The sequence below is a fragment of the Dipodomys spectabilis genome, unplaced genomic scaffold (genome assembly GCF_019054845.1).
Source record: "Dipodomys spectabilis isolate Male_0828 unplaced genomic scaffold, ASM1905484v1 ptg000532l, whole genome shotgun sequence".
In the NCBI taxonomy this organism is placed as follows: Eukaryota; Metazoa; Chordata; class Mammalia; order Rodentia; family Heteromyidae; genus Dipodomys; species Dipodomys spectabilis.
The window spans coordinates 580001-598628 of NW_024871209.1; the positions used below are offsets into that span (position 1 = coordinate 580001).

General features: G+C 59.6%; 1 protein-coding gene across 1 annotated transcript in view; it reads right to left on the reverse strand.

Moving 5' to 3' along the window:
• The window catches only part of Wfs1 (wolframin ER transmembrane glycoprotein), a 20273-nt gene extending 2790 nt beyond the window's left edge, over positions 1-17483 (reverse strand). Inside the window, exons 1-7 of the mRNA XM_042670308.1 lie at positions 17387-17483; positions 10580-10801; positions 6743-6825; positions 5640-5784; positions 5369-5539; positions 4378-4458; positions 3784-3932 (exon numbers count right to left, since the gene is read on the reverse strand). Of these exons, the coding sequence (XP_042526242.1) occupies positions 3784-3932; positions 4378-4458; positions 5369-5539; positions 5640-5784; positions 6743-6825; positions 10580-10796 (846 nt within the window). The 5' untranslated portion in view covers positions 10797-10801; positions 17387-17483. The remainder of the gene's footprint in view (positions 1-3783; positions 3933-4377; positions 4459-5368; positions 5540-5639; positions 5785-6742; positions 6826-10579; positions 10802-17386) is intronic.
• Between the last annotated feature and the right edge of the window lie 1145 nt (positions 17484-18628).

Genomic DNA, 18628 nt, shown 5'->3' on the forward strand with positions numbered 1-18628 from the left:
TTCCTGAAACCTGTCACACACTGTGGCATCTGCCACTTGCAGAGAGCGGATGGGCACTAAAAAGGAAGCAGTCCAGGTTTTCTCTGAAGGAGCCCCTTTGGGAGGAGGCCAGGCCACCAGTAAAAATCAACAGCTTGGACGGTGCCGCCACCCCCGGCATGTGCCACCCCGGCCATGAGCAGCCCGGACGGCTGGAGAGGCCTGTGGGCACCCGGGAACTGGCCAGAAGGAACTGCGGTCCTGCCTGAAGTCCCACAGCCAAGATCCTGCACAATGCCTGGGGCAGAAGGCCTGTGAAGCACAGAGAAGCTTCCAGAGCTGAGCCAGCAGTGTCCGGCCCCTGAACAGTCCCGGCCATCACAGCTCCCACGCAAGGCTCACCAGACTGGGCGACTAGACCTGACTTCTTTTCTACAGAGAATGTCCAAACACATTACAACCAACTCCTGCTGGGGTGGGAGCAGAGCTTTTCTGCTTCATTGCTTCTGTAATACAGGGAAGGGGAAGGGGTTGGGTTCGTGCACTGCAAGCCTGCTGTGCCCAGGGTGAGGGGGCAGTGTCCCGCGCACCACCAAGAGCTGGCCGCGGACCGAGGTCTGCCTTTAACCAGCCCGAAGCAGGGGCTGCTCACACCGGAGGGACAGACCACAGGTGTGCCTCGGGGAACTGGTGGGCGCGTTAGTCATGCATTACTTTCTGGTACTGGGAACTGCACTCTGGGCGCTGCCATTTGAGCCAAGCCCTCAGTCTGTGTGTTGTCTACTATTTTGCAGGTTAGGGTCTTGTGCTAACTTTGCCTGGGCTGGCCTCAGACCTCAATCCTCCTTCTCTACCTCCTGAGTAGCTGGGATTTCAGACATGTACTACCATGTGCAGAGATCCTGAAAGGATTTTAAAACACTATTGAATGAGTTTTGGGGTTTTTAAAATTTTGTTTTGTGCTGGTCCTGTGGCTCCAACTCAGGGCCTGGGTGCTGTCCCTGAGCTTTTGTACTTAAGGCTAGTACCCTACCACCTGTGCCACGGCACCACTTCCAGCTTTGTGTTGGTTAATGGGAGATGGAGTGTCCTGCACTTGTCGGTCCGGGCTGGCTTTGAACTGCAGATCCTCAGATCTCAGCCTCCTAAGTAGTTAGAACTCAGGTGTGAGCCACCAACATCCCGCTTTGAATGCATTTTTAAAAGTGAACCATCTCAAACAACCCAGATGCCCCACCACAGATGAATGGATCCAAAAATTGTGGTATCTATACACAATGGAATATTATGCAGCCATTAGAAATGACAAAATAATGGCATTTGCAGAGAAATGGATGGAGCTAGAAGGAATCGTGTTGAGCGAGGTAAGCCAAGAGCAAAGAGACAAACGGTACATGGTCTCCCTGATAAGTGGATGCTAAATCCAAAATGTTAGGTGATACGACAAAACTAACAGGACTTAAGAAACAAAGAACTCCCACTCATCTGGTCGAACCACTACTAAATATTCCCATGCTGCTGATCACATGTATGGTGTATATATGTACACCGTTATATGTTATAGACTGTGATAGACAATTTGCTCCAGGAAAGTTAGAATGAACTTGTGACTTTAAATGAGCATCATTATTCCACAATACTGTGAAATTCGGGAAATTATGTAATCACTTAATCACAATTAAAAAAAAAAGAACCTCGGGGAAGGTAGGGAGGGAAGGGATGGTAGGGGAAAAACAATGGAGGGGGTAATAATGTTCAATAGGAAGTGTACTCATTACCTTGCTCATGTAACTGTAACCCTCTGTGTATCTTTACAATTAAAAAAAAAAAAAAAAAGTGAACCATGTCTCAGGGCCCCTTGCACTCCAGCCTTGGCATCTGGAACCTTCTTTAACATTCTTTGTGGGAGCAGAGCGAGCGCACAGAGGTGCCTGTCTCCTGGGCCAGGGACCACCCCTCCGCGTCCCCCAGCCTGTCCTCTGAAAGGACATTAAATGCCAGAGAGGCTTGAGTGACGCTTGTCATGGTTTACTGCCTCTTTTATGCAAAAGACTTGTAATAAAGTCATGTGCTGGTAGCTCATGCCTGTAGTCCTAGCTACTCAGGAGGATCAAGGTTCAAAGCTAATCCAGGCAGGAAAGTCCACGAGACCAGCAAAAAAGCCTAAAGTAGAGGTGTGGCTCAGGTGGCAGCGTGCCAGCCTTAAGGAAAAGACCTAGGAACAGCACCTAGGCCCTGAGAACAAGTTCCATCTCTCTCTCCCTCTCTCCCTCTCCCTCCCTCTTCCTCTCTCCTTTCTCTCTCTCTCTCTCTCTCTCTCTCTCTCTCTCTCTCACACACACACAGGCTTGTAATGAGAGACAAAACAATCAAGAGTTCTGACAGCTCCAAACCCTGAAAGGGAGGGAACAGTGTATTTTTTCTCTTCCTCCCCCGTCTCTGTCTCGTCTCTCCACCCAAAGGGCGCTCCACTCTTCACAGCGCCCACTTCTCTCCCATGGGGCCGACGCGTCTTGCCACCCGACCCCAGCAGCGTGGTGTGACACAGGAGTGGTTGGTTGGGACGTGGGTCTCTCCCCCTCCTGTGTGACGCTGGCCCCCACTGCTAACACTTCCTCTGGGCCCAGAACCATGCCAGGCTCCGCAGCTGCCTTCTCTTGGGCGAGCAGGGACACGGGCCTGCTGCCCTGCACACGCTCCGCTTAGGACTAGCTCTGGGCGGACCTTCAACACGAGCTTCAAGCTCATGCAGCCCATGCCACGCCATTCCATCGCAGGACCACCAGCGTGGACAGCCTCCCATCACGGACGCCTTCCCGGTCCTCCATGGCCGGAGCGAGGCTTTCCACTCATCACCTCAGGACTCTTCTGCCCCCTGGAGCCCACGCTGGACACAGTCTGGCTCTAAGTCCCAGGACTGTGGCAGTCAAGCACTGTCCTGTAGGCCCCAACTCTCCTGTCCTGCCGGCCTCCCCGTCTTTCCAATGGCCCCCAGCCTTTCAGCCCACTTCCTGCCAGTCTGTAGCTAGGCCGTCCCTCACCACTGCCCCCAAGTCTGACTCATTTGCCCACTTGTTCGCCCACAACCGGTCTCAGGCAGTGATGAATTCCAAGAACTAAGGATGCTCGCACATCACAGGCCCGAGCCTGATGGCCGCGTCCTCCGCTGGTAGCCCTGACTGACGGCCAGGTCCTCCGCTCTGGGTCCTGTGCTGGACGGGTTTCTGGAGACCCTGGCATTCCCCTAGACAGCAGTGTGGCCACACCTATCCCAATCTAGAAGGCTGAACTGGGATGATTCTACAGGAGTCCCAGCCACACCGTTAAGCCTGAGGCTCTAGGTGTGTGTGGGGGTGTTTATGCCCCCTGTTCATTCCTGCCGCCCATGCCTAGGTGTGTCAGCATCCTCAGGCCAGGGCCTGCCCACCCTCGCCCCCACCCCCATCAGAGCCTGCAAACAGGCCCTCGGTTGGACCACCGCAGCCCACAAGACCCCACAGCAGTTGTTGGAGGGAGAGTCCCTGCAGAGCTGCACCTGTCTTACGCCACACATAGTCTACGTGAACCCAAAGGTACATCCCATCCCGATCAAGGCCCTCCGGCCCACAGGGCCCTCTGTGCCCACCTGCTGGGCACTGCCCTGGCTTCTGGGCCTGACTGTAAGAACCACGTCCTTCTGACAACTCAGGGGCCGGGGGGACCGGAGGGAGCAGTGGCACTGCCCAGGGCGTGTCTGTGACGGCGTCCCGCTGGTCCTCGTGGGCAGGCCGCTGTGAGGACGGGCCGCCGGGGGCCGGCGCTCACCTTCTGGCGCAGCGGCAGGTCCTCGGGGCTCTTGCCGGCCAGCTCGTCGTCATCGTCATCGTCGTCATGGAAGAGGTTGGTGGGGATGATGCCCTTGGCATACTTCTTGGTGATCTCCACAAAGTCGTCCAGCGCGATGTAGTTCTTGGCTAAATAAAGCACAAGAACACGGTGCCAGGCAATGCCAGCCATCACGACCACGGCATGGGCAGAAGAGGTGGGGACGGAGGCTTGGGGACCAGCTGAACAGGAGTGGGTTGAGGCAGGCCCTTGCCCAGGTGTGGACGGGTAAGGCCCAGCCAGGTAGGGCGGAGGTGGCCATCCACCAGGCCTTGGCACACCTGCTGTCTGCCTTCAACACCCCGGGTCTCCTGCGCCCTCTGACCCCCTGCTCCCCTCACTCCACATTCCCGTGCCCGGGACACTGGCATCCGAAGGGTCTGGATCAAACGTCCATTCACACCCCAGGAACTTGGCGGGAGTCGCCAGGGTCCTGTAGTCTCGTGTGCGGATGGACAGGAAGGGGCAGACAGCATGCCGGGGCCGGCAGGAAGCATGATGCCAGGTGGGCACAGCAGGGTGGGCTGTACTCACACTCGCTGCTGACCAGGCGCTCCAGCATCCGCCTCTGTCTCTGCAGGGACTTGGGGACAGGCCCGGGCTGCACCCCTCCATCTGCAGGGGACAGAGGACTGGGTCAGGGCTGGCCGGTCCCCTCAGCCCTGGAGCCCATGGGCAGTGCAAGTGCCACCCCCCTGGGCAGCCACTCTATGAGCCAACGATGCACACCGCCCTTCCTTCCAGGGGACACAGGCCCTGGACCTGCACCCCCATGGCTGGCACTGTCTACTGACTCAAGTTTCCCATCAAGAAGACAGCCTAGCGACTCAGGAGGCTGAGACCTGAGGAGCGAAGTTCAAAGCCACCCAGGCAGGAAAGTCTGTGAGACGCTTATTTCCAAATGATCAAAAATTCAGAAGCACCGGGCGCTGGTGGCTCACGCCTGTAATCCTAGCTACTCAGGAGGCTGAGATCTGAGGATCGAGGTTCAAAGCCAGCCCAGGCAGGAAAGCCTGTGAGACGCTTATCTCCAATAAACCACCAGAAAACCGGAAGTGGCGCTGTGGCTCAAGTGGTAGAGCGCTCACCTTGAGCTGAAGAGCTGAGGGACAGTGCCCAGGCCGAGTTCAAGCCCCACGATCGACCAAAAAAAAAAAAATTCAGAAGCGGAGCTGTGGCTCAAGTGGCAGAGTGCTACTAGCCTTGAACAAAAAAGGCTCAGGAACTGCGCCTAGGCCCTGAGTTCAAGCCCCAGGATGGGCACCAAAAAAAGACAGCCAGCTCTCTGGGGTGAGACCGAGACCCCAGTCACCCCATGTCCCTGGACCTGGTACCAGACAGCAAGAGCGCAGCATGAGTTTAATGAGCCAACAAACACCCCAGCCAGGATTTGTTGTCTGCCTGTCCCCCACCTCCCGAGCCCCAAGCCCCAGTTCCCACACAGCCCTGCCTGCACAGGGGAGGCCTCCTCCCGGGGAAGGGCCTGGCCTGGGGCTAGGCTGGGCTGGTGACCTGGCTGCCGTACCTTGCTCGTTGACCTGGCCGACGTTCTCCAGCAGCTCAGACACTGCCACCTGCTTCTTCTTCTTGGGGTTGAGTTTCCAGTACATGACCAGTGCGGCCTTGCGCACGGCCCGCTCCAGGTCCGTCTCGGAGGACAGCTGCTTCACCTCAGGCTCATTCTCCGAAGTGATGCCTGAGAAACAGAGGCGTCGGGCCAGCCTGGGTCCCGCCTGCCGGAGCCCAGCGCCACTCCGTGGGCAATCACGCTGCAGCCGAGGCCCCCCAGGACTCACCTTTCCTGTCTGCCAGGCACCGGCGAAGCAGCTTCACGGCCTCCCGCCGGCCCTGCTTGGCTGCCAGGAGGAGCCAGTCCACCGCGGTGCAGCTGTTGAGTTCCTCATCGGCGTGGCTGGCCAGCTGCAGGTAGTGTTTTGCCACCTGCAAGGCAGACGGGCCCTGTGTCTGGCTCCACCCTCCCCACCCCCCTCCCCCCCCCTCCCCTCCCCGCCCCTCCCTTCCAGGGCCCAGGGACCTCTTTTGGGTGTTGTTTGAAACAACTTTTTCTTGGAAAGGAACCCTGAGGAACCCTGATCGTTGGGCCCCTGGTGCCTTGGCGGCATTTCTGCGTCCCATGGGAGAGGAGTGGAGATGACAGACAGACGTAGAGCCCAAAGCATCTACTCTCAGGCCGTTTGCAGCCGTCCTCCCCTGCCCTCCAGGTGTACGAAGTGAGGCCCCCACACAGCCCAGCCCAGTCTCCAGGGAAGACTCTTAGCTCTGGCTTTGCACTGGGCATCTCTCGTGTGGGGAAGTGCAGGGTGGGAGTCTCCTGGGTGTGGTGGGGGGCACCTGCTTGAGCCACACACTGCAGGGCAAGATGGTAAGAAGTCACTGCCTGGGGCGTGTCTACAGAGCTCCCGGGAATGACTGGGCAGGGCACAGGGAGGCCTGGGGGGGGAGCTGCCCAGAACTCATGGCCGCCTACCCGTGGGGTCCCCACAGGTCACGACGGAGACCGGACTGTGGGATCCCCACTCACTGTTGTAAGGCTGAGGCTGCGCAATGATGAAATGTGGCCTGGGGGGTCAGCAGAGGTGAGGAGCAGGGTGGGCGCCCTCCGGGCGTGAGGGGCCAGGCCGGCACCCCTCAGGGAAGACCGTGTGGGGAGGGCACAAACTAGCCCGCTGGCGAGGATGCCACACTGGGGCCGGAGCCGGGCCTGGCGGGCGTGGGGTGGACGCGGCTGCGGGGGGGCAGGGGCCTCAAGGAATGTGGAAACAGAACCGTGATGGAGCAGGCCAAGGCCACCACCACGCGGGCTCCCTGTCCGTCTGTGGGCTGCGGGACACGCCAGGCCCATGGTGCGGGGACTGAGCCCCCACCACACGCCCCTCACCTCTGTCTGCGCCTTGGGGTCCCCAGCCTTGGCCTTCTCCAGGATGTGTTCAAATGGGATTTCCACGTCTCCCTTCGAGGGCCCTGCAATGCAGGGAGAACAAGCAGAATGCGATAGAGCCCAGCCCTGTCACTGTCACTGGGGGGGGACAGAGCCCGGGCCTGTCACTGTCACTGTGGGGGGGGGAGGGACAGAGCCCGGGCCTGTCACTGTCACTGGGGGGGGGGAGGGACAGAGCCCGGGCCTGTCACTGTCACTGTCACTGGGGGAGGGACAGAGCCCGGGCCTGTCACTGTCACTGGGGGGGGACAGAGCCCAGGCCTGTCACTGTCACTGTCACTGGGGGGAGGGACAGAGCCCAGGCCTGTCACTGTCACTGTCACTGGGGGGGGGAACAGAGCCCGGGCCTGTCACTGTCACTGGGGAGGGACAGAGCCCAGGCCTGTCACTGTGGGGGGGGACAGAGCCCAGGCCTGTCACTGTGGGGGGGGAGGGACAGAGCCCGGGCCTGTCACTGTCACTGGGGAGGGACAGAGCCCAGGCCTGTCACTGTGGGGGGGGACAGAGCCCAGGCCTGTCACTGTGGGGGGGGGGAGGGACAGAGCCCGGGCCTGTCACTGTCACTGGGGGGGGACAGAGCCCAGGCCTGTCACTGTCACTGGGGGGGGACAGAGCCCGGGCCTGTCACTGTCACTGGGGGGAGGGACAGAGCCCGGGCCTGTCACCTGTCCAGATGGGCTCTGGGAGGCCTCATGCTGACCCCACTTTAACAGCCTGGCAAGAACAGGAGGACCCTCACCCAGAACAGCGACCGTCCTCAGACTCATGGCCTAAAGCAGGGTCAGCACACGCTCCTGCCCCTGGCCGTGGGTGGCACAGACCTGAGCCACCACTGCCCCCCTTGGGGCTCCGCTTTGAAAGCCTTGACCCAAACAACAAGAATGCAAAACCATAAGACAGTTTCAGAAAAAAAAAAAATCATTCTACCAGTCTGTCTCCGACTGAGGCAGCCCTTAGCTACGAGCCAACGCCCTCCCCCCCACACACACCTGTCCCACGCTGTGCTGCCCAAGGCGGGCCAGAGCCCGCCCGCCCTCCACATGGCAGGGGACGGCCAGAAACCCGCGCTGCCGCCCCCACGCTCCTGGAGACAGGCAGAAAGCAGCGAGAGCCTCGGTGCCCATCACACCTCAAGCCACTCGCCCGCGGCTCCAGGCCCCGCTCCATGCCAGGCTCCGGGCTGCTCCGCTGCGCTGCAAGCCACTGCCTGGCTGCTGTCTCAGGGCTAGGATGCCAGGGCCAAAGGCAGAGTATGGAGGGGCAAAGGGGGGCCGGGAGAGGCTCTGTGCAGGTGGTATGGGCGCCACTCTGGGGAGGCAGGAGCCCGGGATGTAGCAATGCTTCTGCCTGCAACCAGCCAGGCGCCGGGCTCACACTGCAGACCGGCCCTGGGCTTCCTGCCTAAGAAACGTGCACGCAGCCCAGAGGCAAGCCCCAGTGAGCCTGCCGCCCAGGGCTGAGAAGCCACCTGCAGAACACGTGTGTGCGTCACTGTGGGTGTTTTGTACACTGCTTGCCACCTCCCCACGCTCAGCCCCATGGTCGGGCGGCACTGCCCACCTGTCAGATCCACACGCTACACCTCACATCCCCATCCATAGCACTCAGCTCAGGGACGACTGTGCTAGGGAAATTGTATGTGTGTGCGCGCGCACGCGCGTGTGCACGTGCACGCACTCTAAGACTGGGGCTTGAGCTCTGGGCCTGGGTGCTATCCCTTAGCTTTTTTTGCTCAAGGCTGGTGCTTAACCAGGTGAGCGACAGCTCCACTTTTGGCTTTTTTGTTAATTGGAGATTAATTTAGTTAATTGGAGATAATCTCATGGACTTTCCTGCCTGGCTGGCTTCGAACCACGATACTCAGATTCCAGCCTCCTGAGAAGCTGGGATTACAGGCGTGAGCCACCAGCACCCAGCTAGAAATACTCTTCCTTCCTGTGCTAAGCTGGGCAGGTCATGCTTACTTACCCTGTGGGCAGAGAGAGGGAGGGGAGGGGTGTCTCTCCATGACGGCATGTGGATTCCTGGATCCAGCCTAGATTCTTTACAGGTGTCATGTGTTTCCTATATTCCCCGGCAACACACGTGGCGTATGTGGATGTGTACTGGGCTTCTGTCATTTGTGATGGAGTGAATCCTGACGCTGATGCTTTAAAACTCCAGCAGTAAGTGGAGCATCACGACTGAGCAGATCTTACCCGCTCACCCCGTGCGGCCTGAGGCCGAGGCCCTGCCCATCTCCTTCTCTCCTAAGACTCTCCTGCATCTGAAAGACTTGTACACGCCACACTGCCTTCGCACAGGGCCCTCCCTCCCACTGGGCCACTGCAGCCCCCGGAGGGCAGCCCCGCTGACCACACTGAGGGGTGAAGGCTGGGACCCAGGAGGAAGCAGCGCGAGCAGGGTCTGTCTCCCCAGCCTGGCACGTGGCCTGGTGACTGCCCACGGAGGTGGCGCCCGGGCTGGAGCCGGGCTGTGTGGAGAGCGGAGGATGGAGAGCAGATTCCTGCCCGGCCAGCGCGCAGGAAGCTCCCAGTCACCGCCCGCCAGGCAGGGCCCGGCCCGCCACGCGGCTGCGGCTGTCCACCGAGCCTGATTCGTACTGAACTGCTGACCGTCTGCCAAACGCCCTCAGAAGAACCCCACTATAAACACCACGTTGATACTTATGACCTAACATCCTGCCTCCAGCGTCCCGCCGCCAACCCCAACTTCACCTCTCGTGTCCCCCCACCCCCGGGTTCCGGTGTTTCTGTCCCTCACACGACACCACTCTGTGGGGCCTCGGTGAGCGCGGCTGACACGGGGTGCCATGTCATCTGTGACCAGGGCCCAAGGGTGTCCCCTCTTCTCCCCCACCCCCGTTCTGTGGGAAGAGGATGGGGACCAGCGGGGGGGGGAGGGAGAGGAGGGAAGGGTAGTAAGCGTGATCCAAGTACACATGTGGCAGTGTCATAACGAAACCTACTACTTTGTACAACTAATATATACTGCTAATATAAAAGATTTGTTAGGTAAAATCAGTATGTATTATCTCCAAGAAAAAAAAAAAGGCTTCCCTGCCAGCCTCCGTTTTCTATGGCTGGCCTCCTGGGGGGGGGGGGCCGGGAGACAGAGCCAAAGGAGCCCGGGCGGGACTCCGGCTTGGCCGGACCCTGGCTTGGCGGGACCCCCGTGCGTCACGGCCCACCGTGGCTGGAGGCGCAAGCCCATCGGTCAGGGCAGGACTGGAGACGAGGCTTCCTGGAGGAGGGTGCTGGGGGACCCCTCCCCGCCACCGTCACTGCAGCCAGAGAGCGACACGCGTGGGAGCCACACACCCTGTGCTAGGCACAACAGGGCAGACCCTGTCAGGCAGGAGGCATCCGCCCCGAGAGCACCCGTCAGGGGCTGAGGGTCAGGACGCCACTCTGAAGACAGTGGGCTTTCAAACCACAGGTGCTGGCCCAAGCAGGGTCCTAAGGTCAGAAAGATCCAGAAGCAGGAGAGCGGCAGGAGCAGGAGGCATTTCAGCAGGTGGGGTGGGTGGGGCAGGCCTGGGGCAGGGGCGCCCTGTGGGCAGAGGGGAGGCGGGAAGCAGGGAGCGTGGTTTGGGGAACACAGGGTGTAGGGAAGGGCCTGCACTGCGGGTGGGGCCCCATGGTCCCATCTGTACACATGGGAAGGGGGCAGGGGAAAGGCCCTGCCCCATAGTGGATGACCAGGTGCTCTGGGTTACAGGGGAGCCCTAGCCGGAGGGCAGGGGGTAGGGGGCCTGGCCCAGGCCTCGGGGCTTACCGGCTCCCTCCACGGCTTCTCCACGTCTGGCCCGGGGACCGCCGGGCACGGTGGGTGCAGAGGCTTCTCCAGCGCCTGGTCCGGAGCTGGGGCCGGTCGGGGGCGCTTCGCTCCCCTCCTGCTCCCAGGAGGCGGTGGCGTTGAGCCGGGCTCGAGCCTGGGGCTGCGGGGCCAGCGGAGGTTCAGAGGGGCTCAGAGGAGGGGTGCTGGAGGCCATTCTACCTGCAAGAAAGCAGAAGGCCAGGCTTCTGGAGTCCGCCACCTTCAGCTTTCAGGTTCTGGTATCTTAGTGACCCGAGCCAGCAACGCTGTCCAGCTCCACACAGCCCAGCAGCTCCAGCTCGGGTCCTGGCATCACAGGCCGAGGCACGAGACTCTGGGCCTTAGTGTCCTCCCCTGAGAAATGGGGACAGGGCTTTCTGGGCAGGGCCTGACCTTGGGAACGAATGAGGGCCCACGTCAAGCACAGGCCACCAGAGCACAAGTGCATCTCATCGTGCGTTCACGCTGCCACAGAGGGCGCGACATTCCACGCTGGCGTTCTTGTTAATGACAGCAATAGGTGAGCACTGGTAATCTGTAATCCCAGCTACATAGGAGGCTGAGACCTGGAGGACCAAGGTTATGTGCCAGTACACACACACACACACACACACACACACACAGAGGCCCAGAGGCCACAGGAAGGCCAGAGGCTGGAGTGATGCAAAACCGTGTATACCACGAACTAATGATGGCACTGAATCGATGGAAACGGAGCCCCCGCCCCGCCCCGAGGTGCCCACCTGGTACACAACTTGACCTTGGCCTTCAGTCGTCTGAACGGCAAGAATAAACTTTGTGTTATTTTAAGCCACCAGTTTCCGGTGGTTTCTTTTGGGAGCTTTAGGAAATGAATCTCCCAGCAGAGAGTAGAAGTTACGTGAGCAGGCTCAGGGTGGGGAGGGGAGGAGGAACTGGGGAAGCCAGGATTTCAAACCAGACCTGCCCAGCTGTGGGGCCCGTCACGGGAGAGAGATCACAGAGCCTCACACGCTACTAACACACACACAAGCAAACTGGGCACAGCGCCACAGGGTGAAGAGGCTTCTAGAACAGAAGAGAGCACAGGTCTATGGCGCATGGCATCCCACGGGGAAAGGGCTTGGCAACCCGGAAATCACCCTGCCAGCACCGTCAGGCAACCTCGTACCACAGACCACGGAAGAGAAAGCCTGAACGGGCTTCGGGGTGGGGGCCACAACTCCCCGAAATGGTCAGACCCCCAGCGTGCTCTGAGGCATAAGGTTTTCCTCAGATTCCCCTAACTCGAGGCACGTGCATCCTCTCCATCACAGGTGAGGAAACGGAGGCAGAGCCCGGGAGCTCCTAGCACTCATCTCCTGGCCCGGGGCCTGCCCACAGGTTGGGCATCTCCCCCTCCTGTGTGCCTACCATCCTCATCTGAAATGGGAACACCCCTCCGTCGAGTGACAGAGCCAGAGGCCAGAGCCTGTCGGCTGCTAGCAGCCATAGTCTCAGCTTCAGGCCCAGAGCCTGGGGGGTGGGGGAGGTCTTGGGGGGTCCTGGGTAGATGCATCCAGAGACCACTGTTCATGGGGAAACTGGGAACAGAGCCAGACTATCCCGTTTCAGCTCCCGCACCAGCCACAAAGGGCTGAAGATCAGATTCTGTGTCCAAAGAGCAGCACAGATTTCCATCTGGACATTCTTCCCGCAAGGGATGAGCTCTTGACGTAACTTCTGAGCCTTGTTTTAAAACATCGCCTTGAGGTTACTTTAAAACCCAAAGCATGACTGAGCCTTGTCTATTTGCTTGGAAGTCAATGCTGGGCTCCACGCCATCTCTGAGAGGAGGCTTCTGGAAACAGCAAAGCAACCTCTGAAAACATTGCCATCTAACAGCATGTGCGGACTCAAGGGGCATCGGACCAGTGGGCACCAGGACCCAGGCAGGTCCCCAAGCCAGGGGGTGGACCGAGGAGCTCCAAGACCCAAGCAGACATGACTCCAGGGCACCCACACCGAGGTAGCACCCAGACCCAAGGAGCCCCAGATCAAGAAGGCCCATGCACCCAGGAACCCTGCCTGGCTAAGGCACAGAAAAGCCTGTGGCTTGGCACACAAAGCCCGTGGTCCGGTCCCCAGATACCATCTGAGGTAGCCCGTGATCCAGTCCCCAGAGCTATCTGAGGTAGCAGGAAGGCCAGACTCGGCTTGCCTCCTCTGGGTACTCAGCTGCTACAGAGTCAAGCACCCTCCCGGGTGGTCAAGAAAGCCTAAGGCCGGTACCTGTCACCACGAACAAGGGCTCTGACCTCATCTGTTGCATGCTTTCCCCTTATCTGCCAAGCAGGCAGGACATATCATCCTGCTGTCCCACATGTCAGCCCTCACCCCACTGCAGACCGGAGACCTGCTCAGTGTGAAATGCCAGGGCTGAAGTTCAAATCCACACCCAGGATAAAAACCCCAACACGCTCAGAAAGAGACCCACGAACTTCCCTGCACCCCTTCCAGATCCATCACTTCCCAAAGGGCCGTCCTTCCTTGGGTCAGGCAGCAGATGCACTGGGCCTGGCCCTGCAGGGTCTTCCTCCCACGAGCCAGCACCCAGCCGCTGTGCAGAGCACGGCAGCCCGAGTCAGAGGTCCTGCCCGCCTTGGCAGGCCTTTTCCAGCAGCCTCTACTATGGTCTGTCTTCCGCACCTGCTCACTGGTAAATACAGCTCCCAGGGCCTCTGTCTCCAGCCCTCTCTCTGGAGGGGGTAGGAGGGATGGCACCATCCTGGCTAACTGCCCTGCATCAGTTTCCCCAACTGTACAAAGGAGAGGTTGGGATACCTTCCATATCAGACAGCAATCTGCAATTGACGAAGGATTAAACCCTAACTCATTCCTTCCATTCAGATGGAAATCACCCTCTAAATGTAAAGTCCTGGAAAAATACAGGTTTGGGCTGGCTGTGGGGCTGAGACGCGTGCAAGTCACATTGCAAAGTACAATCTCTGGCTACTGAGACTGGGAGGCTGCAGGAGGATTCATTTTCAGGTCTCCAGAGGCGAGCCTAGTTTGGATCAGAGTTTGTCATTCCAAAACAAACAAACAGTTCTGGGCCCTGGTTGGCCACCGGAATGACAAAGATCAGGAAAGAATGCATACAGCATGAACTGGACCGGGCTGCCTCCTCCCTTCTCTGCTTGGTGATGCTGACCCCAGAAGACTCAGGCCATGCTTCAGGGCATGCAGTAAGGGCTTCACATATGCCGGCAGAAGCCTAGGATGGCCTGGCCGTGGGAAAGCACACCAGCCTGGGACTGGTGTGGCTGGTGACCTTAAGCAAGTGGCTGCCAGGCCTGGGCACCCTGACTACAGGGCGAGAGCCTGGTCATGCTGGCCTCACCCCCAAGGCCATGGTGGCCACAGTGGTGACTTGGAGCGCGTCATTGTGTAAGATCCCAAAACACAGAGTGGCCGGCATTCTTTCCCTCTGAGCACCATGGCGTATTTTTATCCCCTCAGAACACAAATGCCAGCACCAAGGAGTGAGCTGGGCTGAGGAGCCACCACCCCTACAGATAGCCCCGAGACCTCTCTTCGGAGACAGGAGCAGCTTGCATGTGAGGATGTGAGGCCTCTGCCCAGATGCTCCAACCCCACAGCCCAGTCCAGCCCTCCAGGGGCAGCCCCGGCCTCAAAGCCCCTCCTGGACATCATTTCCTCTCCACCTCCAGGATCCCCGCATGGGACACCCAGGGCTCACACACAGAGGGACCCCTCGTGGTAGCACCTGCTGCCCAAAGAGGACTGGCCAGGTGATAAAACCCTGAGCCTCCACCTGGGCTCACACAACCCAGCTCTTCACTGGCTTGTGGAGGAAGGTCTCCACCACACCGCTGAGCAGGCTTTAAAGCACTGTATGGTATCATTATGGGGTTGTTTAGCATGAAATGAAAATTTATTTCCAGTAAGGGGTGGAAAAAAATGACTTCCTAAAATGTTAAGACTTACAATCTCTGGGTAAGGATGTGGGTGGCCTTATTATGTTCTTTAAAAAAAAATATATTTCTCTAATTTCCTATAATGAATAAACAATGTTTGGTGGAAAACGTGTGTGTGTGTGTGTGTGTGTGTGTGTGTGTGTGTGTGTGTGTGTTGTCCTGGGGCTTGAACTCAGGGCCTGGGCACTGTCCTTGAGCATTTTTGCCCAAGACTAGTGCTCTACCACTTGAGGCACAGGTCCACTGCTAGCATTTTTGGTGTTAATTGGGGGTGAGTCTCACACTTTCCTGCCCAGGTTGGCTCTGAACTGCGATCCTTAGATCTCAGCCTCCTGAGTAGCATAGCCACCAGCGTGGGGCCAGGGTGTTATTTTTAAGCTCATCTATGACTGAGTCCTAGAGAACTGGGCTCCGTAGGTCCACAGCCTGGGGTGTCCACTCTGGCCTGGCCTGGCCCCTGGCACAGGGCTACGGCTCAAGACAAGGACACAAAGCCCTTGGTGGCTCCCAGGTACCTATTTTTGCTCTGAGTATTAAGAGCTAAACCAAGGAACATTGCAGCTTACCAATGTGGCAAGTTCAGAGATATAAAGCAATGGGCTGAATTGAGAATGGATAGCATAGATGCCCACACCTGGCACATCAGCAGGCACGGATGGACAGCCCCATGCCAGGACACGCCTGCCCCAAAGAGGCTGTTCCAGGGCCAGACTTCAAGCAGCTCCATCGGGACAGGAAGACCAGTACCCCAGCAGATAAACCACGAAGGCAGAGCAGCACTTGGGGCTGCTGGACACATAAGGAGGCCCTCAGTCAACCATGGGAAGGCCCAACAGAGCCTCAGGACAAGCTGGGAATGGGGCGGGGGGGGGGGGTAGAGAGGGGGGAGATCTGGGCACCCAGCCCAAGAGAGGAAGCATAGGGCAGCAGTGAGCCAGCGATGTGTCCAGCTAGAATGTGATGGGTGGGTGGACACAGGAGGTAGAGAAGAGGCCTGTTGAGAGCAGAGCAGGTCCCCAGAGCCTGAATGAATGCCAGGTCAGGAGGCAGACTGGGCCCCACAGGCCAGGGAGAGGAGTTCCAAAGCCATCAGAGGACGGGAGACATGGCTCACCAGTAGAGCACCTGCCTAACAAGTGTAAGCCCCTGAGTTTAAGCCCCAGTATCTACAAAAGGAATCCTCAGGGCTGCTGGAGTCAGGCTCAGTCTGGGACTAGGGAGGAGGCACAGACGGGAGTCAGCCAGGGTGAGGGGAGGGGCTGGGCATCCTCACAGGCTTGGGGCTACAGCTCATTCCCTGAGTTGGTGGGTAGGGTGCCCACTGCGACTCTTAATGCCACTGTTAGGGTACCTGGCACCAAGTAGGCATTCCTGAGGCCAAACTAAGCTGGGTACGAGGCGGGAGGGGGCGGGATAGCTATGCTGGGCCTGCAGCCCCACGCTTGCCAGCTTGGCCTGGCAGGGACAGGGAAGGCTAGAGCTGGGGAGCCCTCTGCACTCTTCCAAGGTGATGACCAGAAGGAACCTGTCCCCAGATCCCTGGCCAGATGCCCTCTCAAAGTCACAGTCCTGGGAGACAGAGGCAGACAGGTAGAGAGGGGCCCAATGCCAGGCTGTAATGAGCAGGGGCAGTCAGCACCCAGGGTACCAGGGCACAGCTCTGGGGTGCTTACAATCAGGAAAGCCCTGGGCCAACTGCCAGGGATCATCATGCAAGGGGGAAGGGAGGGGGGTCAGGGCAGCGCTGGCTGGGGGCCGGGCAGAGATCTCACAACTGTGGCTGTGGGTCCAGACCTGCACCTGGCCTCAATCCTCCCCCATCAGAGGGGGAGGGGGCCTGTAACTCGTACCCTCTGTGGCCCCTGAGAGGGGTGAAGAAGGGAGTGAAGCGAGGGAACCCCAAGAACCTCAAATGTTGGTTCCTTGGAATTTCATGACATCAGCTGCAGAAAATGGGGTGAAAGGAGGGCTTCATCACATACAGAGTTGACTCACAAGGGCTGGGTCAAATCTGCAGAATGCTTCCAGGGATCAGACCGGAGATGAAGGCCCCGATGGCCCATACCAGAGGGTGGCCACAGCTTGAGGGGTGAGGGGCTCCCACTGCCTACCTCCTTTAAGGGGGGGTGGGGGAGGGGACGGGGGGGGGGGAGGAGGAACTAACTGACCATTGGGCTCTTCAGTAGCTGACCTCTCATGACCCACTAACCCCACCTGGGATTGACCTCCCCCCCATGACCCGCTAACCCCCACGTGGGACTGACCTCCCCCCCATGACCCGCTAACCCCCACGTGGGACTGACCTCCCCCCCATGACCCGCTAACCCCCACGTGGGACTGACCCCCCCCCATGACCAGCTAACCCCCCCCCCCCCCTCCCGCAGACGCCTTCCAGCGGCCCTGGGGCGGTCCGGCCCGGCCGGCTGCGGTTCGGGCATGACGGGGCAGCTCGGTGCGGCGGGCCGGGAGGAGGGACCGGCCCTGGGGAAAGGATGTCCCCTGCCGCCCCGGCCCCAGATCGCTGGACCCCGGGGCCGGTGTCCCCGCCCCGGCGGGATTCGCCTCGGGGCGCCCGGACCGGAGACCACTTTCCCGGACTAGACGCCACCCGTCCCGGGAAGGCGTCACCTCGGTCGTCGCGAAGCAGCGGGCCTCCCGACCCTCCCACGTCCCGGAACTTACAGCGCACTTTGGGCCCGGTCACTTTTCAGTTTGGAAGGGGAAACTGAGGCCCGCGGCGGGCGCCCCGCCCCCTCCCACACACAGCCCTTCCCGCTCTCCGGGTCCCCGGCCCGAAAGCACTCACCGGCTGGAGGGCTCAGGGCGCCGCGATGGTCTCCAGGCCCGCCGCGGAGCGGCCGGGAGAGCGGCCGGGAGAGCTACGTCCGGCAGGGCGAGCGGAGCGCGCTGCCCCCGAGCCGGAGAGCGCGGCCCTGGGCCCCGGGGGCGGAGCGCGGCGGGGGCGGGACCTCGGGACGTCCTCCACTCCCAGCGCGGCCCTGCAGACGCGACGCCAGCTCGACTCGAGGAGCGGCTGGCGCGCCTGCCAATCACAGAGTGCCCCAGCCAATCGGGATGCGCCCCGCCTGCCCAGGCGGGCCCTCTCCCAGTGCAGCCGGGACTGGGGCGCGGGCGGGTCCCGGCGCCCACGGCGAAAGTTTCCGAGCGGACTCGGATCGGTGTCCTGCCGGGCTCCGCCCACGGGGCGTCCTTGGGCTGAGCCAGGCCGCGGGCCCGGTGCACAACAGGTGCCTGGGTCCTTGGGCCCGACTCTCCGTCACCTTTACTCGGCAGCCCCGCCCTGGGATCCGCTTTCATTATGCCTATTAGTTCATGGCGTTTGAACCGAGCCCCCGAGCCCCGCGCCGGACGCTGCTGGACACCGGACGGCGGCCGGGACAGGAGAATGCGGAATCGTCGGCCAGCCCCGGTAGCGCACGAGTATAATCCTAGCTACTCAGGAGGCCGAGATCTGAGGGCGGTGGTTCGAAGCCAGCCCAGGCAGGAGACTTCGTGAGACTCATCTCCAACTAATCACCAAAGGGCTGTGGCTCAAGTAGGAGAGCACACTAGTCTTGAGCGGCAAAAGCTCAGGGACAGGCCCAGGACTTAGTACAAAATTAAGTAATGAATTAAAAAAATAAACACGTGTGTGTGTTCAAGGCCAGTTTTAAATGGAAATCAGATGCCACCTAGCTTGCTTTCCATGGGATTAATTTAAAAGTATGTAGTAGCCCTGGCAGCGAAGACTCCCTTCTTCCAGTCCTCTGTGTTAGACACACCCGATGATTCTTCAGGGTCGGAAACAAAAAGACACCCAGAGATGCAGGAGATTTTGCCAAGGCAATTTACGTGTGTAGGGAAGGGTGCAACAGGGCGACTCTCCCCAGAGTTTGACAAGCACATGGAGCAGGGCAGTCTGCTAGGTTTTAATCCAGTGGGAATTGTCCCTCCTCCTTGTCAAGGAGTTAGCTCATAATAAGTAGAATTGATTGCCAAGGTGAGGAAGGGAGCCATTCGTTAATTCCAACCAAAGGTTTACCTTTTG